Source organism: Rattus norvegicus, chromosome 6, assembly GCF_021556685.1.
Source record: "Rattus norvegicus strain SHRSP/BbbUtx chromosome 6, alternate assembly SHRSP_T2T, whole genome shotgun sequence".
Classification (NCBI taxonomy): Eukaryota; Metazoa; Chordata; class Mammalia; order Rodentia; family Muridae; genus Rattus; species Rattus norvegicus.
Window position 1 is genome coordinate 95,759,189 of NC_141539.1, and position 27,995 is coordinate 95,787,183.

Consider the following 27,995-nt stretch of genomic DNA (forward strand, 5'->3'; position numbering starts at 1 on the left):
TGTTGGAACCACAGGACCAAGAGTCTGTGATTTTTTTTGTTTGTTTTTTGGCTGATTCCAAGTCCCTGGCATGGTGTCGGACGTTCACTGAACCTGCTTCACTTCTTGTGGGGTACATCTGGTAGATCTCCTAGCACCCGGGTGTTTGCTTCTGAAGTTTTGCATGGCAGAAATGGCTTTTATGGTGTGTTCACCAAGCAAGCTTGCACATTTCTTTAAAACTCTTCCTTTCTCTTTGACATGTATTTGTTTATGACATGTGTTTATTTATGTCTGTATTTATTTATTTACATTTTGGCTTTATGGGGCTTTGAACCAAGAGCCTTATGCATTCCGGGCAAGTACTCTACCGCTGAGCTTTATTTAGCCCCTCTGTTTCTACTTTTTAAAGATTTACTTATAAATCTTTAAGATTTATAATCTTAAAGAAAGGTACAGCCAACTGTGTATGTGCATATGCGTGTTGTGTGTGTGTGTGTGTGTGCATCATAGTTGGGTAAGACTACTGGTTGCTTCTCTTCTTGGAAAGCTTGGAGCCTTCTGGTACCATGAAAGCTAGTTCTCAGGGAGGAAGTTTTCTGGTTAGAACCTCTGGGTCCTCTGTTCAAAGTATACATGGTGTCTTTAGCAACAAGGACTTACCCTCAACCTCTGGAAAGCAACCAAAAGCAACAGCAAAGCTTGTTTGGGGAGCTTCTTGGCCATCTATGACCAACTGCTCAAACAGCATCTCCTTGCTAGTGTTAGGGTTTCTGTCAGTGGCCTGTGAGAAGATGGCTCTTTTGCAGACTGACTGGGCACAGGTTTTTTTTGTTTGTTTGTTTGTTTTTGTTTTTTCAGTTAGATTAACATCTTAGCTTTCAGCCAGCAAGAGAAATAAATCAGGTTTTATTTTTTCATGCCCCCATAATCTTTCTTCCTTTCTTCCTTCCTTCCTTTCTTCCTTTCTCTCTCTCTCTCTCTCTCTCTCTCTCTCTCTCTCTCTCTCTCCCTTCCTTCCTTCTTTTCTTTCTTTCTTTCTTCCTTCCTTCCTTTCTCTTTCTTTTTCTTTCTCTTTCTTTCTTTTCTTTCTCTTTCTTTCTTTTCTTTCTTTCTTTCTTTCTTTCTTTCTTTCTTTCTTTCTTTCTTTCTTTCTTTCTTTCTTTCTTTCTTTCTTTCTTTCTTTCTTTCTTTCTTTCTTTCTTTCTTTCTTTCTTCTTTTTCTTAATCTGCCTTAAGAGGTTCCACTTAAACATCTGAGGTAATTAAGGAATATATTTGTTTTGTGTTCATTCTCTTTTTCTTTTTGTTTTGTGTTCTTTTTCTCTTTTTTCTGAAACACCATAATACTCTCCTTATTAAATTTTTATTTATTTGTTCACAATTTTCTTGTATATACAATGCACCTTGCAACCCTGACACCTAGTCTCTCCTCTACTGTGCCGCTGGGCTGGAGGACCCCGTAGGCTCCGCCCCTAAGGTGCCCGGCGCGCCTGACTGCCTCCTCGATGTCAGGCCTTTCCCTGGACAGCCCGGGTCCTTAGCCGTGCGAGGACCCCGCCCCGCCCCCCGCGCTCAGTCCCTCGCCCGGCGGACCACTTCATCGTCTCAACGTCGGTCTCTCAACGATGCCGCTCTATGAGGGCCTCGGGAGCGGCGGCGAGAAGACGGCGGTCGTGATCGACCTAGGAGAAGCCTTCACCAAGTGAGTGGCCGTGGGCGGCTGTGGGCCCGAGGGAGGTGCGGGTGGTCCCGGACGGGCAACTGTCCTTAGGCCCGCTGGGCACCCGGGACCATCCCGGGGCAGTCTGGCATATGTTCGAGCAGTCCGGCAAATGTTCATTTGCATCATTGCCTCGAGGCAAAGCTCAGTCCTTGTCAGTGACCAGTGTGTTGTCAAGGACTCTTGAGCGAGGCGAACCTTGAGGATCCGGTGGGCTGAGTAGGATCTGGACTACCTGACAAGCCCAGGATATTCCGGGAACTGTGCCCTCGCTCCCCGCCTAAGGTGATCAGGGGCCCCATTACAAGGTTTGACAGCGATGACCCAGATTGTGCTTACCTCTGACTGGGTCAGATAGAAAAGCAACCATCGAATTGTAACACTTGCTGACTCTTTCCATCATAAAACATTTAAGGGCTGGAGCCCTCCCTGTTGGTTCTAGAAATAGATTGCTCCCCAAGAGTGTAGGAAATCCAGCCAGGGAGCCCAGTCACATGAAGCTGTGGAACTGTATAAAGATTAGACTGGAAATTCTGTTGCTTACCTCGTATGCTTCGACCCATTTTTCACTTTAAAAAAGTAATTTGTAAACACTGAAGTAGTGGTCCTCAAAGAGCCAGTCAACAGTAGAGACAGAAAACACAAATTCACAAACCTTGTAACATCTGAACAGTGTGAGAGGTTGATGGACAGTTATGAATTCTTCGGAACATCCATTTAAGAGTCCTTGTATTGGACTCAAGGGATAACACAGAATTGCATGATATAGATAGATAGATAGATAGATAGATAGATAGATAGATAGATAGATAGAGATAGAGAGGTGTTGTGTATGAAATACATATTAGGCTCCAGAAAGCTGACAGTTACATCATATATACACACATGTATATATGAGGTGGAGTTATATATGAAATAGAGATATTTGAATTTTTTTTTTACATATTTTAAACACTTCCTAACCTGTAGTAGATGTTAAGTAACTATTAAATAAATGGTCACAAAAGTATACTTAAAAATTGGTCCTTAGAAGCTACAAAATTGGATTAAACATAATTCTTGATTATTCTGTAGTTCTTTGGCTCTCCCATATTCATATCTTACTTTTTAAAAACATTAGTATGATAGATTACTATCTGAAAATAATTATTTTGGCTATACATTAAAATAGAAACTGTTATATAGGGATATGATTGAAAACAGCAAGAGGTACATAAAAGTTTTCAAAGAGCAGAACTTAAGCTGCATCATTGCACTGTATCTTGAAGACCTTGAGGAGCACTGAGTGTAAGGAAGGTTGAGGTGAGAATGTAGAGAGATGCCTGGGCACAGTGCCCAGGAGGAAAAAGGTGTGATTTAGGATTAAATTTACATCATGGTCATTTTTCCACCTTTTTTTTTTTTAAAAACAAAACTTGTTTTTCCAGGACAAAAGGAATATGACACTGACTACTAACTTTTCTCTTTTTCTTTTTTTTGAAACAGTGTCCAATGTAGCCCAAGCTGGCCCCAGACTTCTGGTCCTACTGCCTCTCCCCTCCTGAGTGCTGGCATTGGTATGCCTGCTGTGCTGGCTTAAATCAGAAGAACCAACTCCCACAAATTGTCTTCTCATCTCCATGTGTGCACTGTGTCATTCCCATGCCCACACACAAAGACACACAAAAATAAAGACTAATAAAAACAGTGCCAGTACACATTCTAGTGTGAGTGTTAACTCGTTTGAATTCAGCATATATGAACTGATTATAATTGTCAAATTCTCATGGTTTAAGAAGATAGTCTTGGGGCAGGAGAGCTGGCTCAGTAGTGAACTTGCTAGTCCTCAGAGAACCTGCGTTCAGTTCCCAGCACACATGTCAGATGGTTCACAGTTACCTCACAATTCCAGTTCCAAAGAATCTAATGACCTCTGTGATCACAAGGCATGCATACAGTGTACATCCATACACACAAGCACAACATTTATTCACAATAAAATGATTAAGGAAAAAAGAACAGCCTTAAGTAACATGCCTGCAGTTACTTTATTTGTAATAGTACTTCCTTAATATTAAAACCAACAACAGAATGACGAGGTTATTAATAGTGTGATCTGAACTGTAGTCATGCGCCATGTAGTGAGTGACATTTCAGTCAATGAGAGATCACATACTTGATGTCACATGTGGGTTGCCAGTGACCAGGGTGTCTTTATTCTGGATGACTGTAGTTCCTATCATTCCATGTATAGATGCATTTCGGTGCACAAATACTTACATCTTGTATGTTCTTATATATTTAGGTATATAGACACAGTTGAGGTATAGTTGGCTGCAGTGTGAGGTCTGACAGCAGTCACACACATGGCTTTATGTAAGTACACTCCTGTGATGCTGCAGAATAAGTCACCTAACAACACACTTTGCATATCTCACTTCGTGATACATGACTGAAGGAAGTCAAAGTGTAGATCCAGGACTGTAAAAATAAATGTCTTGTAAAAGTCAGAATTTAAAAAGCAGAAGAAAATGCCTTAAAATGAGACACTGGCTTATTTCAGTATAAAAAGTTTGATATACTTTGTTTCTTTGTTTAACATGTGATGTAAAATTATTACTAGATGTTGTTTCTGTATTTTTTCTTTGACTCTAAATGCATCAGAGGTATTTCCAGATGTTTTGTGGCCATTGTTTCCTAGGCAGATATTTAGAAAGAATGTTATAAGTTGAGTGTATAATTTTCCATTTATTTGCAGGTGTGGATTCGCAGGAGAAACTGGTCCACGATGCATAATTCCTAGTGTGATAAAAAGAGCTGGCATGTCTAAGGTATTTTTTTTTTTTTTAAAGAAATCAGAAAACTATGGGCTGGCAAGATGGCTCAGTAGGTAAAGGTATTTGTTGAGCAAGCCTGGCAGTTGAGGTCTATACCCAGAACCAACATAAAGGTAGAAAGAGAGAACCAGTTCCACAAAGCTGTCTTCCTGCCTCCACAAAAGGACTGTGACACATTCATATATCATGCATGTACACACACATGCACACACACTAATATTAATAAGTAATAAGATGTAAAAATTAGAAAAATAAAGTAAAATTTTTAAGTCAAGAGATCTAATTTTATATGGCATGAATTTAATCCTGATATGCAATAATCTTATAATCTGGAAGGTGAACTAAGTATAGAATATTTGAGAAAGCCTTTGCTACCTTTGTTTTGAAAGATTGTTTTTCTTTGTTTTTAAGATTTATTTTTATTTTATGTGTGTGTGAGTTTTACCTGCACATACTCAAGTCCCCTTCAAACATTCAGTAGTCTTGGAAGCCAGAAGACGAAGTCAGATACCCAGGAACTGCCGTGACAGTTGTGAGCTACTATGTGCTTGCTGGGAACCAAACCAAGGTCATCTGTAAGAGCAGCCGTGCTTGTACCTGTTCAGCCATCTCTCCAGTCTCTTTAATGCTTCTCAGGCAATTCTGAGTTTTCGTCATCAGTTATGCCCAAATGATACATCAGATAAATTAACACAAAAAGCTTATGAGCACTGTTTTGTGTACTTACTTGTAGACATACACTTCTATTTATACAATTCAGAATTACCTTTTGTTTTAGCCCTTGTCAGTTCTTTGGAATTCCTAATTGGAGAGGTTACCCTTTGTGGGGGGTATCTGTTTTGTTTGGGGTCTTTTTTTCTTTTTGATGTTGTTCCTGAGATAAACTTTATATAACTCAGGTTGGCTTGATGACCTTAAACCTGGGTCTTCTGCCTGTTTTAGGCATGCACCACCACATCAAGTTTTATGCATTTATGCAATGTAGGGTTGACCCCAGGGCTTTGTATATGCTATGCAAATCTACCAGTTGAACTACAGCCAAGGTTAATTGGTTTTTAGTTTTTTTTTTTTTTTTTTTTAAAACTTTAAAGCCACATGTGGTAAGTGGCCAGTGCTTTGGACACACAGGTTTTTTTTTTTATTTATTTATTCATTTATTATATATAAGTACACTGTAGCTGTCTTCAGACACACCAGAAGAGGGCATCGGGTCTCCTTACAGATGGTTGTGAGCCACCATGTGGTTGCTGGGAATTGAACTCAGGACCTCTGGAAGAGCAGTCGGGTGCTCTTAACCGCTGAGCCATCTCTCCAGCCCGGTTTTTAGTTTTTATATTCTTAATATAAATTCCATTAATTATGAGGAAGTATATTAGTAAATAAAAAGCACAAAATAGGGGTTGGGGATTAAGCTCAGCGGTAGAGCGCTTGCCTAGCATGCGCAAGGCCCTGGGTTCGGTCCCCAGCTCCGGGGGAGAAAAAAAAAAAGCACAAAATACTGTATTATTAATTTAAGAAATCATTTTAATTTTTCACAGCCGATCAAAGTTGTCCAGTATAATATCAATACAGAAGAACTATATTCCTACCTAAAGGAATTCATCCACATACTGTATTTCAGGTAAGATGAAACTATATTTCAGGGTTGGTTTTTTCCTAACTTCAGCACTTAGGTTTTTTTCCTCTAATGTCAGTTATAGGAATGTTTGGTTGTGTTGCCTCTGATGCAAAAAAGAAAATTGGATTTCATCACCAGTTTTGTTTATCCTCAGCCTTTGGGCATTTTAAGACTATTTTTAAGAATTTATATGTGGGGGGTTGGGGATTTAGCTCAGCGGTAGAGCGCTTGCCTAGCAACTGCAAGGCCCTGGGTTCGGTCCCCAGCTCCGAAAAAAAAAAAAGAATTTATATGTGGATGAGCATGTCTCTGAGTACCTGAGGTGTATAGAGATGAGAGATGCATTGTGGGTATCAGCTCTCTCCTTCTTCCACATGGGTCCATGGGTCAAACTCAGGCTTGGCTACCAGTGCCCTTCACCCCTGAGCCATCTTGTCATCTCGGTCTTCAGCCTTTGAAAAACATACCTGAAGATCAGAAAATCAAAAACTGTAAGAAAACATGGAAGGCAAATTAATAAAAGGAATTGACAGTTTGCAAATAAAAGCTCAGTCAGGTTCCCTCTGCCGGTAAAGAGAAAGGAACGTAGGTAGGTAGGTAGGTAGGTAGGTAGGTAGGTAGGTAGGTAGGTAGGTAGGTAGGTAGAAGGATTGATAAGTAGATTACTGGTTACCCATATGGTGAAACATTATGCAGTTTTTATTGAGGGCTGAGGCCTTTTGCTCAGTGGTGAAGCGTTTGCTGATTAGCTCTGAGTTCTGCCCTAAGCAGCAAAGTGGGGTGAGGGTTGTTCATATCTGTATGTAGTGAGTAAGAAAAATAAGATGTATTAGAAAATAAAAAGCACACTAAAGAACAACTGTAGAATGCATATTTCTGCTTAGAATATGTGCATGTGCATTCGTAAGAATAAGAAAATTATGAAGACCATTTCTAGTACTTTCTGGGCAATAAATGTATTAAACTCTTGTGGTTTCCAAGTTAATGTCTGTTGCAACTGGAGTTTGTGAGTTTATACTTACTACTTTACAAATTCACAAAAGAAACTCTCCATTTAGTGGCTAATAGTGGTAATGATAATGGCTTTAGTTCCTGCTGCAGTGCTCGGCACTCTAAGAACTCAGAACCAGCATATTCAGAAGAATAAAATGAAGATAGATTTTTGTCTTAAAGCATCTTAACATATGAAAAACAGTTTATTCTTAAATTGCATTATTTACCCCAAAAAAGTACAGATCTTTGTTTTCTTTTAAAAACAAAACTATCATTTTTCAGGCATCTGTTGGTGAATCCCAGAGACCGCCGGGTTGTGGTTATTGAGTCAGTGTTATGTCCTTCCCACTTCAGAGAGACCCTTACTCGTGTTCTTTTCAAATATTTTGAGGTACCTATTTTTACTTGTATATGTATGTATGTATGCATGTCTGTGTACACATGTATATATGTGGGTATTTGTAGAAGCCAGTGGTCCAATCTTTTTCTTAATCATTTATCCATCTTACTTTTTCATTTACTTTTGACATTTTTTTAATGTCTTTTTTTTTAATATTTATTTATTTATTTTATGTATACAAGCACAGTGTAGCTAGCTGTCTTCAGACACACCAGAAGAGAGCATCAGATCTCATTACAGATGGTTATGAGCCACCATGTGGTTGCTGGGAATTGAACTCAGGTCCTCTGGAAGAGCAGTCGGAGCTTTTAACCACTGAGCCATCTCTCCAGCCCTACTTTTGACATTTTTGAGGTCTTTTGAAACCCAAGTTAGCCTCAAACTTGCCATATAGCTGAGGCTGACCTTAAACTTCTGATCCTGCTTTAACCAAGCCTCCATCACCTTCATTGCTTTGAACAGTCTTCTAAGTGGAACAGCTCCTTTGAGATTTCAATACTCAGTGGCCTTCTAGCTCAAAGTTCCAAAGCCCTTCCAGTCTATCACAGCTACTCCCCACAACCTGGGACCATCTTCTGTCTTAGTCAGGTTTCTGTTGCTATGATGAAACACCATTACCAAAAGCATCCAGGGAGGAAAGGGTTTATTTTGCTTACACCTCCATGTAATAGCCCATCACTGAGGGAAGTCAGGGCAGGAACTTGGAAGCAGGAACTAATTCAGAGGCTGTGGAAAGATGCTCCTTACTGGCTTGTTCTCATGGCTTGCTTATCCTACTTTTTTATAGAACCCAGGACCACCAGACCAGAGTGGGCTGAGTCTCTTCCAGCCCCCTTCATCATTAAGAAGTGCCCTACAGGCCTGCCTATAGCTTGATCCTATTGAGGCATTTCCTCAGATAACTAGTCTGTCAACTCAGGCCTTCAGCTCCAAGTTCTGGGGTTACACATGCACTGCACATCTGTTTTTTTTTTTTTTTTTTTGGTTCTCTTTTTTCGGAGCTGGGGACCGAACCCAGGGCCTTGCTCTTCCTAGGTAAGCGCTCTACCACTGAGCTAAATCCCCAGCCCCGCACATCTGTTTTTATGCAGTGCTGCAGGCTGAGCCTGTGGCTTCACGAATGCTAAGTGGGCAGTGCTACCAACTGAGTTGCAGCCCAGGCCTCACACCTTATTGTTCAAGACAGGGTCTCTCATGGATTCAGTTGGTCTGGCTGGCCATGAAGTGGCTGTGATCCTCCTGTCTCTGTCTCCTCAGCCCTGGGACTACAGGAATGTGCCAGTGCTATGAAGTTTATTGTGTATTTTAGGTGCAGTATGTAACATTGCCACCTCTAGACGAAGTGGGAGGTCCCAGAAGAGGGTATTACCTCTGAATTTTAGTAACATCACTTATAATCTTCATTTTACAAAAATAGGAATATATTGTAAGATTATTTCATAGTAAAACAGACTTTCCTTTTAAATTTTAAAAGTTTCTGCCTTGAAATGAGAGGTTTTTTTTTTTTTAAACAAAAGGAAATAGAAGCTGATTTAAAATGGGTACAGTATATTAGACACTAGATGTAAGCTGGGTGATGCTTGCTTGAGATCCCAGTGTTGAGGAGGTAGAGGCAGGTCAAGGTCACCCTCTGATACGTAGTGATTTGGGGCTAGCTTAGGCTACACTGATACATAGTGATTTGGGGCTAGCTTAGGCTACTGAGACAGTGTCTCAAAATTAATTACAGGTAAACATTCTTATATGTTTTGCTAAAATCAAAATATACTTAATACTAAAAATCACTCTGGCAAATGCAACTGTTTGTCAGTCATTTTGTAAGACAAATCTGAAGAAATAAATCCCATAGCACCTGCTCTTCCTGAGGCATTGACTTGAGAATCCCACTGCAGTCGGAAGACAGCAGAATAGTAGGATGCTCATCTGAGAGAAAAGGTTCTTTCTGTGTGTACTGAAGAATTGCTGTTGGGTTAACATTGCAATCCTTATTTCATATATGACTGAAGTAAAAAGAAATTAAAGATACTAGTACAACTATTATTTTATCTGCCATTTGATTATATAGACTTTTATATTTTGATTGATTATCTGTATTTGTGCTACCACCAAATCTAGCAAATTCTCACTAAAAAATGTCACTAAGAAGATTGTAGTTTCTGGTTTTGCTCTTTAGGCTGCTATATGATGATGGGATTTTGAGGATTTTTTATAGTTATTATTGTGTGTGTGTGTGTGTGTGTGTGTGTGCGCGCGCGCGCGTGTACATGATGATGGATGATGTGCCACAGTGTCAGTGTGGAGGTCAGAAAACAACTTTGGGTCAGTTCTACTTTTACATGGGTTCCAGGGATCAAACTCAGGTGTCCAGGCTTGTGTGCCAAGTGCTTGGACTTGCTGAGCCATCTTGCCTGCCCCTGGTGGTTTAAAATATAGTCTATGCTTCAAACTTCGCAGATACTGATAATCAAGAGCTTTTGCCTAGCAGTGTGTGGTGGCATATTCCTGTAATCAACACTTGGGAGGTTGATGTGCAGGCTGATCAACAGTTTAGGGGATCCTCAACTACATAGCGAGTTCAAGGCCCAGGAAGAGCTGTGGATACAGTTCAGTGGTAAAGGTGCTTGCCATTAAGTCTGACAGCCTGAGTTTACTCAATCCCCAGCACTACAAGGTAGAGGAAGAGAAGTAACTCCACATATGTGCTACTCACACACACACTAAACTTTAAAAGAAAGAAGAAAAAAAGACAGCCTAAGCTATATGAGATTTATCTTGATAAGTAAGTGAAAAGAATTATTTCCTAAGGCTGGACATAAGAGAGCGGGAGGATCATTGCAGTTCATGGACAGCCTTTCATCCTGCTGTCACAGATAGAAGGTGGGGAGGGAAGTGGGGAGGGAGGGGTGAAGGAGTTCTTTCCAGTGTGGCAAAGGCATCTGTTTTTTTAGTATCATCTTCCTCTGAATTTGCATTTTTCTAGACTTTTATCTCTTTGAAAAATTCTACTTTACAAGAGGGAGTGTTGATAAAAATGCTTTAGAATTGTCATTTGGGCATGAAACAACCTAGTTAAATCACTGGTTTATTACGACACACTTTGGTTATTGAGTAAATTCTCATAATCAGAAAGGTAGTTCCTCCGTCAGCACCAACATGGATTGTAGAGATACAAATCTGTGCAGTGTCCTATGAATTTTTCATATGTCTGCAAACAGATCTGACCTCTCAGACACTGCACTCAACCCTGGGCTTGCTGCCGCTCTGCTGTCTTCCAGGTCCCATCTGTCCTACTTGCTCCAAGTCATCTGATGGCACTCCTGACGCTCGGGATTAATTCCGCCATGGTCCTGGATTGTGGATATAGGGAAAGCCTGGTGTTGCCTGTATCTTTTTTATCAACTAGCCCATGTTGTGGGTTTTGTTTTGTTATTTTCTTTACTTATTTTAACTAAAGTAATTTGGCTTCTAAAAATGATTTTTAATGTGAAAGTATTGGCTTAGTGTGTACAGTATGAGTTAACATGTGGTAAGGTTAATAGCCTTGAAAGAGTTAAGCTTTTTGCAGAAGTTATCATTATGGTTCAGTCCTAATTTATGCTCCAGGAGCAGATCTGGTCAATATTGTGTTCAGTTTTCCAGATGTATTATCAGCTGGTAAAGAGAGTTAACATCTAAGAAAAGAAGTCATACAAAGAATAATTGGACAAACTAAAATGAGAAAGTTAAACTAAGAAAGAAAGTAAATGGTAGAGTGAAATTGGCCTTCATTATAGAAAAGTGCATTTTTCTCTGTGTGCAGAGGCTGTCAGAATAATATGCCGTGGGTTATGAGCTAGGGCAGGTAAGGGCACATCTGTGCTGCGTTTCCTTTCTGTGCCACTCAAGGAGCCTCAGTTTCTACATCTGTACTACCCAACAGGCAGTTTATGTCACAGCTAGTTTAAGGCACAGCTAGTAGTTTAGTCACAGGATTACTACTGGTTTGATGAATAGGTATATTCTTTTCCATAGAAACACAATAGAGGTAGACACTTTATTGAATTGTCACAATGAATGTTGCTTTGCTAAAATGTAGTTAAAGTACATGAACATAAATAAGATAAGCAGTTTTAAGGTCCAGATTTCTAGGAGAAGAAATGTTCAGAGGGGGGAAATAATCATTTACTCCTAAAAAACTAAGTTAGGCATTACTTTGTGTTTAGTTCTCAAAGTAACCCTGACATGCAAGGTGCATATGAGTAAGAAAATTGAAAGTTAGGGTGAGTTTATATAAGCATGGGGCTAAGGTATAAATCTAGAGTGTCCAAAACTGCCGCTCTCACCAGTCTTCTTTTTCATTTTTTAAGTGTTGTATTTAAAAAACATTTACCAAAACAGTATTAGAAGTAAGGTAGTATGTGCATAGTATAGTCTCGTGTACCATCCTCTCAGCTCAGCCAGGCTGGGCCATATATAGAATTTTAAACTATCTTAGAAATTCATATAAATTAAAGCAGTAAAGTTGATAGTATTTATTATATTTTATTTAGCCTAAAATATTAAAGATTATTCTCTGGGGCTGGAGAAATGGCTCAGCAGTTAAGAGCACCGACTGCTCTTCCAGAGGTCATGAGTTCAATTCCCAGCAACCACATGGTGATTCACAACCATCTGTAATGGGATCTGATACCCTCTTCTGGTGTCTGAAGACAGTGCTCATATAAATAAAATAAATAAACCTTAAAAATTTTTCTCTGTAATCAATGTAAAAAATAGGAGATTGTTAAAGTATTTTTCTTCATTAAACTTTTATAAATTTGCTTTGTAATCTAGACTCTTACAGATATCAAAGTTCTGAACAGTTGAATGCTAAGCACTGAGTAATGGCTATGTTGTTGGATGCGCTATCCTAATTAATGAATTGTGCTGTGTCGGTGCACATGCACAGTTAAGTCTGTTTTCTTTGGTGAACACTCTTAAAAGACTTGCTTCTGACTTTTCTGTAAGTTCTAAAACAAGAAGTAAACATTTATCACCAAGGTTAATTAGAACAGTATTGTAGAGGACACATTGTATCTCCTAAGATGATAATGTTCTTGACTACAGTCCAGATCTATGAAGGCATCCCAGTACTGAATTGCTGGGGAGCTCTGCCCTTAGGAGGAAAAGCTCTTCACAAGTAAGTTTCTCATATGTTTCTTACCAGTGCCACAAAAGCCAATGCTTATAATCTGATTTTTAATTTATTCCATTTTCTTTTAGGTTTGAATGCATCCATTTTTTTGAGATTATAATATAATTAATTTCACCCTTCCCTTTCCTCCCTCTAAGCCCTCCTATCTACTCTCCCCTCCTTTAAATCCATGGCCTCTTTTTTCATTAATATTGTGTGCGTGTGTGTATTCATAAATATAACCTGTTAAGTCTATATAATGTTCTTGTCTGTATGTTCTCAGGACTGACCATTTGGCATTAGACAATCATTTGGTCTACTCTCCCCTAGGGAAGGCCACCTCAGTTGCCTGTAGTTCTTTGTGTATGATTGAGACCTTGTGGGCTTTTCCCTGTCTGCTTTGGCATGTCCAGTGATAGCGCCTTTATTCAGCTCACACTTGGACATTTTGGTCAGACTTTATGGGTATAGCTTCTGATATCACTAGGAGACAAAACCTCACAGCAGACTCCCTGGTCCTTTTGATCTTTACAATCTTTCTCCTCCCTCTTCCACAGTGTTCCTAAACCTTAGGTGCAGGAGTGTTCTTTAGTTGCGCCCTTGGGACTGGACTCCACAACTCTGCATTTTGATTGGTTGTAGTTTTCTGTAGTTTCTGTAGTTTCCTTGATGAGGGGTAAAGACTACAGCTGTGAAGACTTAGTCAGGAGACTCCAATGGAAGAGAACATGCAACATTGTTTCCAGTTCTGGGTTGCTCACTTAATGGTATCTTTCCTAGTTGCATCCATTTACCTGCAAAGTTCATGGTTTTCTTTTTCTTTACAACCAAAAGTGTTCCATAGTGTGTATCTTAGTCAGAGTCTCTATTCCTACACAAAACATCGTGACCAAGAAGCAAGTTGGGGAGGAAAGGGCTTATTCAGTTTATACTTTCATGTTGCTGTTTGTCACCAAAGAAAATCAGGACTGGAACTCAAGCAGGTCAGGAAACAGGAGCTGATGCAGAGGCCATGGAGGGTATTTCTTACTGGCTTGCTTCCCCTGGCTTGCTTAGCTTGCTCTCTTATAGAACCCAGGACCACCAGCTCAGGGGTGGCACCACCCACAATGGGCTGGGTCCTCCCCACTTGGTCACTAATTGAGAAAATGCCTTACAGCCGGGTGGCATAGAGGCATTTCCTCAAGGGAGGCTCCTTTCTCTGTGATTAACTCCAGCTTGTGTCAAGTTGACACACAACACCAGGCAGTGTGTGGGTGTACCACATTTTCATTATCCATTTGTTGATTAAAGTACATTTTATCTGTTTCCGTTTCTTAGCTAGAATTGTAATCTCTTTTTTCTTCCTTCCAACATTATTCTTTTCTCTCGGTATTGTCTTAGCTATCCAGGATCTGCTGTGTCATGAATTTTAGGAAAGTTTTTTTTTTTCCTATTTCTGTAAATAATGGCTTGGGGATTTTGATTGAGATTGCACTGAATATGTAAAAAGCTTTCGGTAGAATAGCCATTTTCACAGGGTTAATTCTACCCATCTGTGACCTTGTGTTTTGTTACCATTTTCTAATGCCTTTCTCCTTTCTTTCACTTTGGTTAGGTTTCTTCTAGATACTTTCTTTTCTCTGAGGCTGTTGTGAATGCTAATGTGTTTATGAGTTCCACTCTGTTTGTTGTATGGAAAGTCACTGATTTGTGCAAGTTGATTCTGTATCCTGCTATTTGCCAGTTTATGTTTTCTAGCAGTTTCTGGTAGGATTTTTGGGATCTCTAGAGTATCATTTGTATCCCTTTTATTTCCTTCTCTTGCCTTATGGCTCCAGCTAGTACTTGGAGCATAGGGGTGAGGAGGAGTGGGGATGGTGGACAGCCCTGTCTTGTTCCTGACTTAAATTGGATAGCTTCAAGCTTTTTCCCATATAGGGTTGGCTATGGGTTTCTCATACGTAGCTTTATTATGTTGTGGTATCTTCCCTCTAGCCATATACACACGGGATGGGGTGGGGTAGCAGTGTCTTCTTGGTTAATTGGTCCCTTAATTAGAATAAAGTATCCTTCATCATCTCTTCTGATTAGTTTTAGTTTGAAGTCTGTTTTGTCATATGTTACAATAGTGATGCTTGCCTACTTCTTGGTCCCATTTGATGAAAAATTTTAAATTTTATCCATTCATTTACTCCAAGGTGGTGCCTCTCTTTAAAACTGTGTTTCCTGTAGGCATGGACAATGGATTTTGCTCCTTGATCTGTTCAATCAGCCTGTGTCTTTTGAGTTGAGCCTATTGATTTTAAAGGCTCATATTGAAATATGTGTTAATTGTGGTCATTGTGTTGTGGATTTTTAGTGTTGTTTATATTCTCAGTGGTATTTTGTGTTTTAATAATTATTTCATATTTCTTTCTAGTCTCTCTGTTAGAGACTATCGTTCCTCTCTTCAGCCTAAATAATTCTCCCTGTATTTTCTTTAGATTTTGCTTGTTACATTAATTGTTTTTAGGCTATTTATATCATGACAAGTTTTGTTTTTCTCCTTCAATAATGCAGATAGTTTAACTAGGTATATTAGTCTAAGTTGGCCAACACTTGGAGTGCATTGCTCCAGACCCTTCTGGTTTTCAGAGCGCCTATTGAGAAATAGTTGTTATTCGTATAGGTTATTTGTGACTTGTGCTTTTTTTTTTCCTCTTGCAGCTTTCAATACACTGTTTTGTTATAGACACTTAGTATTTTAACTGTGATTTGTCAGGGGAATTTTCTTGACTGGTCTTGTCTATTTGGTGTTGCATGTGTTTCTTGTAATTGTACAGATGTGTCTTTCCTTAGTGTGAAGTCTATTTTGTCATATGCCACTGACTTAGGAGTCTTCTCCCTCATCTATGCTTACAAGTCAAAGATTCACCCCCCCCCCCATGCTGTCCCACATTTCCTGTGCATTTTCCTTCCTTTGTGCTCTTTTTTCTTTTTAATTATCCATGTTCCTTGTTTCTTTGGTCTAGATCCTCTACTCCACCTTCAAGACCTGATGTTCTGTCTTCTGCCTGATTCTTTCTCCTTGTAAGACTTTGCTTTGAGGTTTTAGGTTAAGCTATTGGGATTTTCAGTTCCATCTTCATTTCAGCTGAGTCCTCTTCAGTGTTTTGGCCTCCTGATTGAACTCAATTCTCATGTCTTATGTAGTCTTCATGTTTCTATCAGCCTTATGTTTGAGTTTTATGGGCGTTACTCGGGTGCTTGTTCTCCTTAAGTTCTTTCTCCTTGATTTCATTATGCTGTTTCTTTGTCTTCTTTAAACTCCTTGAATTCTTTGAATTCTGTGTCCTGTGGCTGGAGAGATGGCTCAACAGTTAAGAGTCCTGGCTATTCTTCCAGAGGACCTGGGCTTAATTTCCAACGTGCTTATAGCACCTTACAGCTCTGTGTGACTCTAGGATCTGACACTCACACAGACAAACATGCAGGCAAACACTGATGCACATAAAAAATAATAAAATAAATAAATTATATTTTAAAAGTTTATATTGTGTATCCTGAGTTTATCTAGGCGATTGTCATTGGCAGGATTTCTACAAGACTAGTAGGTTTTGGAGGGAAGACACTGGCTTGATCTTTGATTTGTTGGTTTTCTTTTTGTGAATTTGGAGTATGTGGGCTTCCTTTGTTGGCTCAGTCTGTGCCCTAGAGGAAGATATGGAAAGTCTGTATACCTGTAATTCCAGCATCAGAACCTCAGGTAGAGGCAAGAAAATCAAAAGTTCAAGGTTACCCTCAGCTTCATGGGAAGTTCAAGGCCAGCCTGTGCTACAAGAAACCCTGCCTCAAAACAAACATTTTTCCCCTCTGTATATAACCTTGGCTGTCCTGGAACCTGCTCTGTGGCTAGGCTAGCCTTGAACTCATAGAAATCCACTTGCTGGGATTAAGGGCATGTGCCACCACTTCCCTGGGCCAAAACCAACTTTTTATGAGTTGTTATGATTTATTATGTACTGTACCTTTTAAATAATAAAAGAGTATCAGTTGCAGTATTTTAATTTCAATAACTTTTTCAAATTGCAGGGAGTTGGAAACTCAGCTGTTGGAACAATGCACTGTTGACACTGGTGCTGCTAAAGGACAGAGCCTTCCCTCGGTGATGGGTAATGAGCTGTTATAGTGCGCTGTGCTGTGTCACCTGCCTTTGCTGCCATCCTCCGCTCTCTGCACCACTCTTGGCTTTGTCCCAAGTCTAAGTCATGGCTGCTGTGTTAGCCATCTTCTCTAGCACTCTTGGTGGTCGCATCATCTCCTTCCCTTCCCTCTTGGCATTCTTTCTCCCGTGGAATGTTACTTCTGAGTACTCCTCCTTGGTCTCCTCCTCTCTCGTTTTCTCTGCCAGTGCTACTGTGGGGACTTGATTTATTTCTTCCTCCCCTCTTCCTTCTCCTCCTCTTCATTCTTCCAACTGGCTTTAACAGATTTCATCTATTTCTGTGGCTGAAATCACATCTGCATGTTATTGACTCTTAGATAGAGCCCGACCCTGGCCTTTCTGAACTTGACAGTCCTGTTTCCACCAGATCGTTAAATAGAAACAATACATGTCACTTAAGGCCTCAAAGTCGGCACAGCCGGAAGTGAACACATCATTTTCTTCTCTTGTCATTTTGGTGGGGGATTGGGGGAAAGTTGTTGTTGTTGTTTGTTGTTTGTTTTTTGTTTTGTTTTGTTTAAGACAGGGTTTTGCTTTGTAGCCCTGAAACTCATTCTGTAGATCAGGCTGGCCTCGAACTCAGAGATCCGCCTGCCTCTGCCTCTGCCTCTCAAGTGCTGGGACTAAAGATGTGTGCCACCACTGCCTGGCTTCTCTTGTAATTTTTCTGTTGTTATTAGATATAGGTAATAACACCTTAGAGAAGAGGGAAAATGATATAATTATATTTTAATTCTTTTAATAATGTAATAACATTATCTGTTTCTCTTTTTGGAAAATGGGGGATTAGCAAACCTTTCCAGTTCTTCCTCAGAAAAGTCCTTCTAATTTCCTGTTGTTTTCCACCTGCCACACCACTGTACTTGTGAGAGCAGAGCCCCTGCAGCCTCGCCCTCGTCATTTCTTCTTGTGAGCCTTGCCCTTGTTGATTTGGTTTACTTCGTACTGTTGTCAAGATAGCTTTTCCCTAAATTGTCAAGAAATGTTTTAGCTCCTACAGATTAACCCACCCTTCATGTCTGCTGCACATTTTCCCATTCTCTCATTCCGTTCTCCCTCTTAACCGCTAGCCTCTTTACTCCTTATTTTACCTGAAACTTGTCCTCCATCACCAAGAGCACTTATTCGTCTCCATCTTATCAACATCTTAGTGTTTTATCCAAGTCCCCAGCCCCATCTCCCGACCCACATACACACACGGTACTTGGGACTTCTTCCCTGTCCATGACCCAAATGAATGTCAGCTCCGGGAAGGTTTTAAGTCTTCTCTAAGCAGATAGGGTAGGTGTTCCTCCGGGAAACCCGTGTAGCCCATTCCATCTGCTTAGCTCTTGTGCTGAGAATCTAGGCGCTGAGATTGGCGAGTGTGTAATGTAACTATGTTCCAAACATTGCACCTTTTGTTCTACTAAAATGTCTGAAGTGGAACTTCCCAGAGTGAATGGCTTTCACTTCCAGTCTTGCAAAATGTAAGCAGTTGTGGTTATTTGCCAAGATGACCTCCTCTTTTTAAAGTAGCTTCTATTGGTAAGTGAGCTAAAGCCTTGTTTCCAGCCTTCCTTCCTTAGCAATGGAGACTGGTCGTTACCAGCCATTTCTTGCTGCTCTCTGAATAGTCGTAGGAAAAAGACAGCAGCTGTGGGATGCTGTGCTTTAGAGTTATTGATTGTAACAGTATAGTTCATCTCTCGTCTCTTTATAGGCAGGATTACACCTTGTGAGATCTCTTTACCTTCTTGAGAGGAAAATTTAAACACTTTTTGTTTGTCATTGTCTTTGGGATGAGGCCTCATATCTGAACTTACGATGTTGCTAGGGTTGTTCATGACTCCATCCTCCAGCCAGTGACGTGAATGCTGGGGTACAGACGTGCTGCCATGCCTGGATAAGTGTTACTGTCTAAGAATAGGGAGTGTCGGCTCTTTTGATCACACACTAAAAGCACTTTGAACCATGGCCCTTTAATATGTATATTTATAAGCTTGTGTGCTGTAGTTACCATGCTGTGAAACACAGCGTGAGGTGTTGAACAAAATTAGCAGAAGTAGCCCTGAGTCTAAGTTGCCCTTTACCAGCCACACCACCAAAGGGGCTGTAAAGGGCAAGCAGGTTGAACCCAGAGCTTGTCCGTGCTGAGCCGGGCCCATCCCCAAGTTACACCCTGGCCTCTAGAGCCATACGGGAGTTTTAGTTATGAGCTGTTGCCTTTCACTGCTGAGCTCTCTCTTGACAGCCCACTGACATCATACTTAATATGGGTAAATATATTTTACTCTTTTTTCAAGCACAGTGATTAAATATGTCACTTTCAGATTACGGGTTAATACTTTGAGATGGTGGTTTTAGATTAAGTTCACTATAAATAGTTTACTTTAAGAGAAGGTGTATAGATCTGGTGGGAATTAATGTTATGCTTACCCGTTTATCATGAACAAAAAGCTTCTTTGTTTTTTTTTTGTTTTTTTTTTTTTTTTTTAGATTTATTTATTTATTATATATAAGTACACTGTAGCTGTCTTCAGATACACCAGAAGAGGGCATCAGAACTCTTTACAGATGGTTGTGAGCCACCATGTGGTTGCTGGGAATTGAACTCGTGACCTCTGGAAGAGCAGTCGGGTGCTCTTAACCGCTGAGCCATCTCTCCAGCCCTTCTTTGTTTTTATATGCCAATAAAATATTTTTTGAGACTTGGTTAGAAGACATTATTTTATTATATATTGTTTTGAGATAGGGTCTTACTAGTAGCCTTGACTGGCCCAGAACCTCGCTATGTAGACCAGGCTGCCCTCTAACTTAGAGATCCGACTGCCTATACCCCCTGAGTTCTAGGGTTGAAGGGGTAAGACAGCATATGACTGGCTTAGAAGACTTTAAGTTTAGGGTAGAAAATTATGTTTCTGTTTCTACTTCAGAACAGGAGCAGGCTGGCAAATAATCACGTCCCATAGGTAACATGTCTGAAAGGTTACTTTTTACTCTGTTTTTGTTTGTGTTTTGCTTGTTTAATGTTTTTAGAAATATCTTGTTTCATAGTCTTGGTGTGTAGCCCAGGTTGTTCCTGAAGCCTGGGGGTAGTCCTCCTGCCTCAGCTTTCAAAGCCACCACACTAGTCTTTTCACTCTTCTTTTTAAACATCCTTAGAAAGGACTGGGAAAGAGTAGAGGGGACGGAAGAGGGTGCCTGGGGAGTGCTGTGACTAAATTGAGTTACATGTGTGTGGAGGTAAAGTTCATTATGAGTCCCGTTGTTCTGTGCTGCCTTCTGCTGTGAAATGTGGGGGCTCCTGGTCTCCCGTGGACTTTTGCATCCTTGAACTCAGTTTTTCTGCTACCTTTCTCTTTGAATGTTTCACATAGGAAAGATTTCTTTTCTAAAAGCATAGTTGATTTTTCTGTTAGACCTTTTTAAGATTAATATGTTATTTAATTTTACTTAAATGAAAAATGGGACATGGAAAGAATTAAATAGGATTTTAAAGTAATTATTATTAAAAGTTCTTTAATTCTTAATTGTTTTTCAGGTTCAGTTCCAGAAAGCGTCCTAGAAGATATTAAAGGTAAGAGGGTTTTCTCTGTCAGTGTGAGAGTCTCTGGGATAACTCAGGTAGTCAGACTTGACGGCAAGTGCCATAACGCTTGCCTTACCCATCTTCCGCCCTGACTTCCCGTTCCTTTTTTGTCCCTTCCATTCCTTAACGCTAGGTTGAAGTGCACCGTTTCTAAATGTACAGATGGAAAATATATATGGTGGTACAAACACACACACACACACACACACACACACACACACACACACACACAGAGCAAGTTTCAGAGCAGCTAGAGCTAGCCAGAAGACCCTTTTTTTCTTTTTTCAGTTTAGTTTATTTATATATAAAAGTGTTTTACCATAATGTGTGTGTGTGTGTGTGTGTGTGTGTGTGTGTGTGTGTGTGTGTGCACAACTTGAGTGCTTGGTCCCTGCAGAGATCAGAAGGCCTCAGGTTCCCTGGCACTGGCGTTAAGATGCTTGTGAACCACCATGTAAGTGCTGGGGGTGGACCCAGGTCCTCTAGAAGCACAAGTTTTGTTAACCACTGAGACCTCTCTCTAACCCCCAGCAGAATTTATCATCTGTGTTTCTCTGTGTAGCCCTGCCTGTCCTGCCTGAACAGAAACTCAGACATCTGCCTGCCTCTGCCTCCCCAGTGCTAGTATTAAAAGTGTGTGACCACTGTCCAGCTTAGAGTTAATCTTAAAATGATAAGTTTACATAGTTCTAAGTGTGTCTGCAAGGTTTTAAAAGTAATTGGGCTGAAGTTACTGCATATCTTGCTGAATATTCAGTCCCAGCTTTTTCTTTTTTTTTTCAGATTTAATTTTTTTACTTCTATGTCTAAAGGCCTTATTAAGGGTATTTTCAGAAAAAAAAAACCAAAAACAAAAACAACCCACAATGTTGTGTGTCCAGAATGCAAATATTAAAAGGACAAGAGTAGCAGACGGGTGGTCTTGCAGGATGTGCCATTCAGGAAGTAATCAAGCTAAGAGTAATCTGAGTGAGTGTCTTCACCCAGATTTTTTTAAAGGATCCAGAGAAGTGGGGAACTAGAAAGCGTGAAAACGCGTGCTGTCTCTCATGGCCCTCAGTTTGTTTGTATCGTTACACTTCTGCCATGGCTGTCAAGTGGCAGAATGATTCTGCAGAGGGATTAGAATATGGTTTTGTTCCTCTTCAATGTGTCTGTCCTTCTTCTTGGGCGCTTCTCTTTCTCTCTGGCCTCCCCAGTTCTCTCTCTCCATCTGACCCCTCCTCCTTTCCTGTAAGCTTCATACTTAAGCCTGCGTTAAAGTATCTTTAGTAAAACCTCATCTCTACTTCATATAAAAGCAATAAAGTAACATAATTTTTCAAAAGAGGGCTAAACCGTGTTGATTTGAATGCGTTACCCTGGCTAAGGTGTAAACGCACTGTTGGTTGAACGCCGAGCAGTAACGAGGGTGCATTTATTCCTCCTTAAGTGCGGACCTGCTTTGTAAGTGACCTGCAGCGTGGACTACAAATCCAAGCAGCAAAGTTTAATATTGATGGAAATAATGAGGTAAGCTTAAAAATTAATTCCTTTTGCAAAAGTTACTTATATTTTTGTTTATAATTAATTATACCCCGTTTGTTTTTATTTTTCTTTTTTTAACATTTCAGCGTCCCTCTCCACCTCCAAATGTCGACTATCCATTGGATGGAGAGAAAATTTTACATGTGCTTGGATCAATCAGGTTAGACATTATTTTTATGAGGGAAATAATGAGTTAAAACATTCCTATAGGGGTTGGGGATTTAGCTCAGTGGTAGAGCGCTTGCCCAGCAAGCGCAAGGCCCTGGGTTCGGTTCCCAGCTCCGAAAAAAAGAAAAGAAAAAAAAATTCCTATAAGCCCTCAGGGGAGTGATTTCAGGTTAACAGTAAAATATTTTTGTGATGCTTCATTTTTGGTAATTTTATTCAGCTTTTTTTTTTTTTTTTTTAAAGATTTATTTATTTATTATATATAAGTACACTGTAGCTGTCTTCAGACACACCAGAAGAGGGCATCGGATCTCTTTACAGATGGTTGTGAGCCACCATGTGGTTGCTGGGAATTGAACTCATGACCTCTGGAAGAGCAGTCGGGTGCTCCCAACCGCTGAGCCATCTCTCCAGCCCTTTATTCAGCTTTTTAAAGTTTTAAAAATATTCTTTCCTTCCTGTACATCAGAGTAATCAAAATTATTTTAATGAAATTAACAGTGTTTCAGAAAGCAGCAGGAAATATGTTTTCAAATAAAGGGTAGTAAACTCTTAAGCAGCACGTAGTAAATGTCTGACTCTGAGGTCCGTGCAGTCTTTGCGCCTACAGGACTCTATAGCTGGCCTGTAGAACTGGCAGTGTAATGTACAGGATAGCAGGGGAGGGTCCGCCTGCGCTCCAGGACGACTTCATGGAGAGGTCCTCAGCGAGTTACCACAGAGGAGCTGGTTCAGTTCCCAGCACCGCATTGACTCAGACCTGCCTGTAACCCTAGGTGCTGAGCGTCCAGTGCACCGCCTGGCCTTCGTGGCCATTACATGCCTGTGGCGCACACACGAGCAGGAGCATGCATCACCGTGCTCAGCTTTGTGTGTTAAAACTAAAATAATGTGAGATGCCGCTGTGGTGGCTCACACTCGAGACCTTAGCACATGACCAGTAGAGACAGAGGGTAAGGAGTGTGAAGCCAGCGTCAGCTACATGGGACCTTGCTTCAGAAGAAGCCATATGTCCCTGACTTACAGGCCTGTGAAATCATGTCAGCTTTCACACAGTATAACTTCTTTCTGTCATATAAATCTTACTACAGCAGTAGCTGTCACTTGTGGAATGCATTCTGTATGCCAGACCTTGTTTTGTAGGCTCACTGAATCCTCTCAACCCCTTGGGTTTTCCCATTTCCGCATTTATAATGAGAAAAGCTTTATATTGTGTTAAATAATTTATGAAGTGGTGCTGCCACTTGCAGACAGGTCAGTGTGACTAATGGTTAGCCTGTGCCATTATGTGATGACTGTAAAATGCTCTTTTCTCTCTACTTCATTAGAGATTCAGTCGTGGAAATTCTTTTTGAACAAGATAATGAGGAGAAGTCAGTTGCCACTTTAATATTGGATTCCCTTTTACAGGTATATTGTTTCCCATTGTTGTTAAGAGTCCTTCAAGGAATATTTTAAGTGTTATCTTCTGCATTTTTCCTTGCCATAAAGTGATTTATTACCCTTTTAGTACTAATTTTCTATTATGAGTTTTAGAGAATACTGTTACTTTTTTCCCCTGCCTTTCTTTGGTTTTGTTGTTTTGTGTTTCCTGTACTCACTGTGGACCAGGCTATTCGTGGACTTGTAGCAATTCTCCAAATTCTTCTGCCTCTTCCTCTCCAGTCCTGGAATTAGAGCCGTGGGGCACCACACCTGGCTTACGTTTTTTAACTTTAACATTTCTGTGGAATTTTATAGTTAATGTTGCTGAACATAGTAGTGTTTGAGATAGCAGCTTTATAACAATCCATGCTAGCCTGGGTCACGTAGTAAAACCCTGCCTCGAATAAAACAAAACAAAGCAAAACACAAACAAACCCTTTTCTTCGTATTTTATAATACTTATAGTGCCAGCAAGATGGCTCTGCAGGAAGGATACTGGCCAGCAAACTGATGGCCTCACTGTGGAGTGCCACTCCTTGAAGTACTGTTTCATTCCCAGTTCTTAGAATGAGGGTTGGAGCGAGGATGACCTGACTGTGACATCCGGCACCCATGGGTTGCCAGGCCAACGTGATTGGCTGGCGAAGCAAAGTCCCATTCTCTCCTTAGAAACACACCTCTGCAAGCTATTCCAAGAGTCTGACCTTTTCAGTAGAGGAAGCAGTATCCTCCTTCAGGATACAGAGATAGCTGCAGTCCCATTAGAGCCTCCAAACAAACTCTGAGAGGATTATCTTCCCCAAGCATCTTGGGCATACTAGTACAAACAGAATAACTGGGAAAAAATTAAGTTTTAAGCCAGGAACAGTGGCATGGACCTTTTATCTGAGCACTCTAAAAGCAGAGACAGGAGGATTGCAAGTTCAAGGCTAACTGGGGCTGTGTGGTAAATTCTTGGCTATGTTTGTCTGTCTGTTTCAAAAAACAAAAGTAAATGGGGAGGGTGGTGGTAGTGGTTAAATTTACATGCTGTCTTTACTTAAGGGAAAAAGGTGGGAGATCATAACTCTGCCTAACTTAGTTATTCTGTTCTGAAAATGAATACACTCATACTACTGCCTACGCCGCTTGGGACTGACTCTACACTATTTTCAGGTCTAACACTGGGCCAGGCATGTGGGTAAAGCAAGCATGAGTACAAGTTCAGGAGCTGGGACCTACATAGTAGAAGAACACAGCGCACTCCTACAAGTAGCCCTCTAAGTCTTTCTCTCTCTCTCTCTCTCTCTCTCTCTCTCTCTCTCTCTCTCTCTCTCTCTCTCTCTCTTCTTCTCTCTCTCTCTCTCTCTCTCTCTCTCTCTCTCTCTCTCTCTCTGTCAAACGCACATGCACGCACACACGCACAATTTCAAGATTGATGTAGAAAGTAATATAGAGTCTGGGTGTGCACACGCCTTTAGTGCCAGCACTTGGAGGCAGAGGTAGAACTTCCAGGCCAACATGGCCTCCATAGTGAATTCCAGGCCAGCTAGTGCTATCTAGAGAGACCTGTCTAAAACAAAAAATCACTAACTAAATGCATCTAAGAACTGCTTAAAATATTGAAAAGCACATGTACATGTGTGTAGTATTTCGTGGTGGCTGTGTTTGCTGCATGGAAGAAGCGTGACATGTCTTCTGCAGTGCAGGTGCTGCTGCCGTCTGCAGTGTCTGCTCTGAATAGTGGGTTTAAACAGTATTTTCATCCAATCCTAATGACCTTTCTTCTTCAACAACAGTGCCCAGTAGACACCAGGAAGCAACTGGCAGAGAATCTCGTAATCATAGGAGGCACGTCTATGTTGCCAGGATTTCTCCACAGATTGCTTGCAGAAATACGGTATTTGGTAGAAAAGCCAAAATACAAAAAGACACTTGGCACCAAGAACTTCCGAATTCATACTCCACCTGCAAAGGCTAATTGTGTGGCCTGGTTGGGAGGTAAGAACTTAGTCCTGAGTGGTATTACTAGTGAATGTGTTAAGTCAATGATTCACTGTTCAAAGCTACCCACCTCATAAGTAAAACTGTTATCTGGGTCTTATCCCTGACTGCATCTCTCAACAGCCACCTTTGGAAATGGTGCTTGATGTTGGGAAACCTCAGGCACTGATGGTAATGAAAATAGTGTTTCCCACTGAGCAATAAGCCCAATGGTCCAGTCACTTAGGAGGCTAAGGTAAGCGGGTAAAGAGTTTGAGCAGACCTGGTCTGCATAATGAGTTCAAAGCCAGCCTAAGCTACAGGGAGACCTGCCTCAAATGAAGAAATACTCTTTATTAAAGTGTGGCTTTTCCGTAAATTACAGGAATGTTTACAATTATACGCCTGTTTCTGCTGGCCTTTGCGCTGTGATTTTTTTTTTAAAAGTAAACTTCATCCTTACGGATGGTGTGGTGGCACATGGTTTTAATCCCAACCCTTTGGAGGCAGAGGCTGGCAGATCTCTTAGAAGTTTGAAAACAGCCTGGTCTACATGGTGAGCTCCAGGCGAATCAAGACTATTTAGTAAAACCCTGTCTCAAATAATAATTTAATTTCTATAGTCACCCCTCAGAATAGTGAAAGTGATGACCATGGTAGTGACAGCTGCTGTTACTTAACTTGTATTAATAGTGGAAATCAGTTCTTCATTTATTCCTACTCTGGTGGAGTTCACGGAGTGCTCTTTTTTTTTTTTTTTTTTTTTTTTTTAAAACAGGTTCAGCTTCTAGCAGAGATGAATAATCTTTTTTTTAAATATTTTATTTATTCATTTATTATATATGAGTACACTGTAGCTGTCTTCAGACATACCAGAAGTCTGAGTGCTCTTAAGATATCATCACTGGGGCTGGAGAGATGGCTCAGTGGTTAAGAGCCCCGACTGCTCTTCCAGAGGTCCTGAGTTCAATTCCCAGCAACCACATGGTGGCTCACAACCATCTGTAATGGGATCTGATGCCCTCTTCTGGTGTGTCTGAAGACAGCTACAGTGTACTTATATATAATAAATGAATAAATCTTTAAAAAAAAGATATCGGGGCTGGAGAGATGGCTCAGTGGTTAAGAGCACCGACTGCTCTTCCCAAGGTCCTGAGTTCAAATCCCAGCAACCACATGGTGGCTCACAACCATCTGTAATGAGATCTGATGCCCTTGTCTGGTGTGTCTAAAGGCAGCTACAGTGTACTCATATATAATAAATAAATAAAATATTTAAAAAAAAAAGATATCATCACTGAATAAGCACACATCTAACACACAACTATGTAGAGAAAAGCAGTCACAGATGTGTAAATTCATGTATAGCTTATTTTCTGATAGAGCTAGTGGCAGGATCATGCATTTAGAGAGAAAAAACACAGGAATTTTCAGTGAATATAGTACTATTTCTTATAAAGTAGAATTCGGTTAATCTTGATTTTTTTTTTCACCTAGAATAGATTTAGAAGCTGAATTGTTTTTTATAAAGATTGCCTTGTGCATTTTTAAAAATTTATTTTATTTATGTGAGTACACTGTAGCTGTGTTCAGACACCAGAAGAGGGCATCGGATCCCATTACAGACGGTTGTGAGCCACCATGTGGTTGCTGGGAACTCATCTCAGGTCCTCTGGAAGAGCAGTCAGTGCTCTTAACCACTGAGCCATCTCTCCAGCCCCTGCCTTTTGCATCTTTATAAGATTTTTCTGGTATAAAAAAAAAATTCTTAAAACTTTTAAATGATGTCTGTTGGTTTTTGCCATGTTATTTTATTCAATGACATGTAACAGTTGTGACAAAGGAAACTTGAGTCTTTACTAAAGTTGAACAATCCTTCTACCTCCTCCTACTTCACCTTCTTTAGATTTTGTATTACCATATTCACGGGAATCTGCAAAGGGTCCTTTAGGTTATTTCCAACAGAGGAGCTGTGGGTTACTCGATTGCTCAGAATCCCAGTGAATTGGAATTGAGAGTTTGATCTGCATTGCTGAATTTACCAGACCCTCTTTGCATAAAGTGGATGCACACAGCTTACAGTCCCTGACATATCATCTTAGCTATAAATTATTCTCACCACTGCACAGGCGCTGTTTTTGGAGCATTGCAAGACATACTTGGGAGCCGCTCCATTTCAAAGGAGTACTATAATCAGACGGGCCGCACACCTGACTGGTGCTCTCTGAATAATCCGCCTCTGGAGATGATGTTTGATGTTGGGAAGACGCAGCCACCGCTGATGAAAAGAGCATTTTCCACCGAGAAATAAACGCTTATATAAATTCAGCCTTGCTTATTTCAAATATTTAATCAATTAGAAATAAATTGTACGGGGTTGGGGATTTAGCTTAGTGGTAGAGCGCTTGCCTAGCGAGCACAAGGCCCTGGGTTTGGTCCCCAGCTCCGAAAAAAAGAAAAGAAAAAAAAAAAAAA

The 27,995-nt window shown here is 40.5% G+C and overlaps 1 protein-coding gene across 1 annotated transcript; it reads left to right on the forward strand.

Annotated features, from left to right (window-relative positions):
* Positions 1 to 1,581: 1,581 nt before the first annotated feature.
* Actr10 (actin related protein 10) lies at positions 1,582 to 27,995 on the forward strand. Its single transcript, NM_001009602.1, is given in 13 exon segments — positions 1,582 to 1,684; positions 4,440 to 4,512; positions 6,057 to 6,139; positions 7,412 to 7,520; positions 10,805 to 10,912; positions 12,620 to 12,687; positions 16,735 to 16,814; positions 20,391 to 20,426; positions 21,871 to 21,950; positions 22,052 to 22,125; positions 23,462 to 23,543; positions 25,337 to 25,538; positions 27,650 to 27,995. Coding segments are annotated over 13 exon segments (1,254 nt in total). The 5' UTR covers positions 1,582 to 1,607; the 3' UTR covers positions 27,832 to 27,995.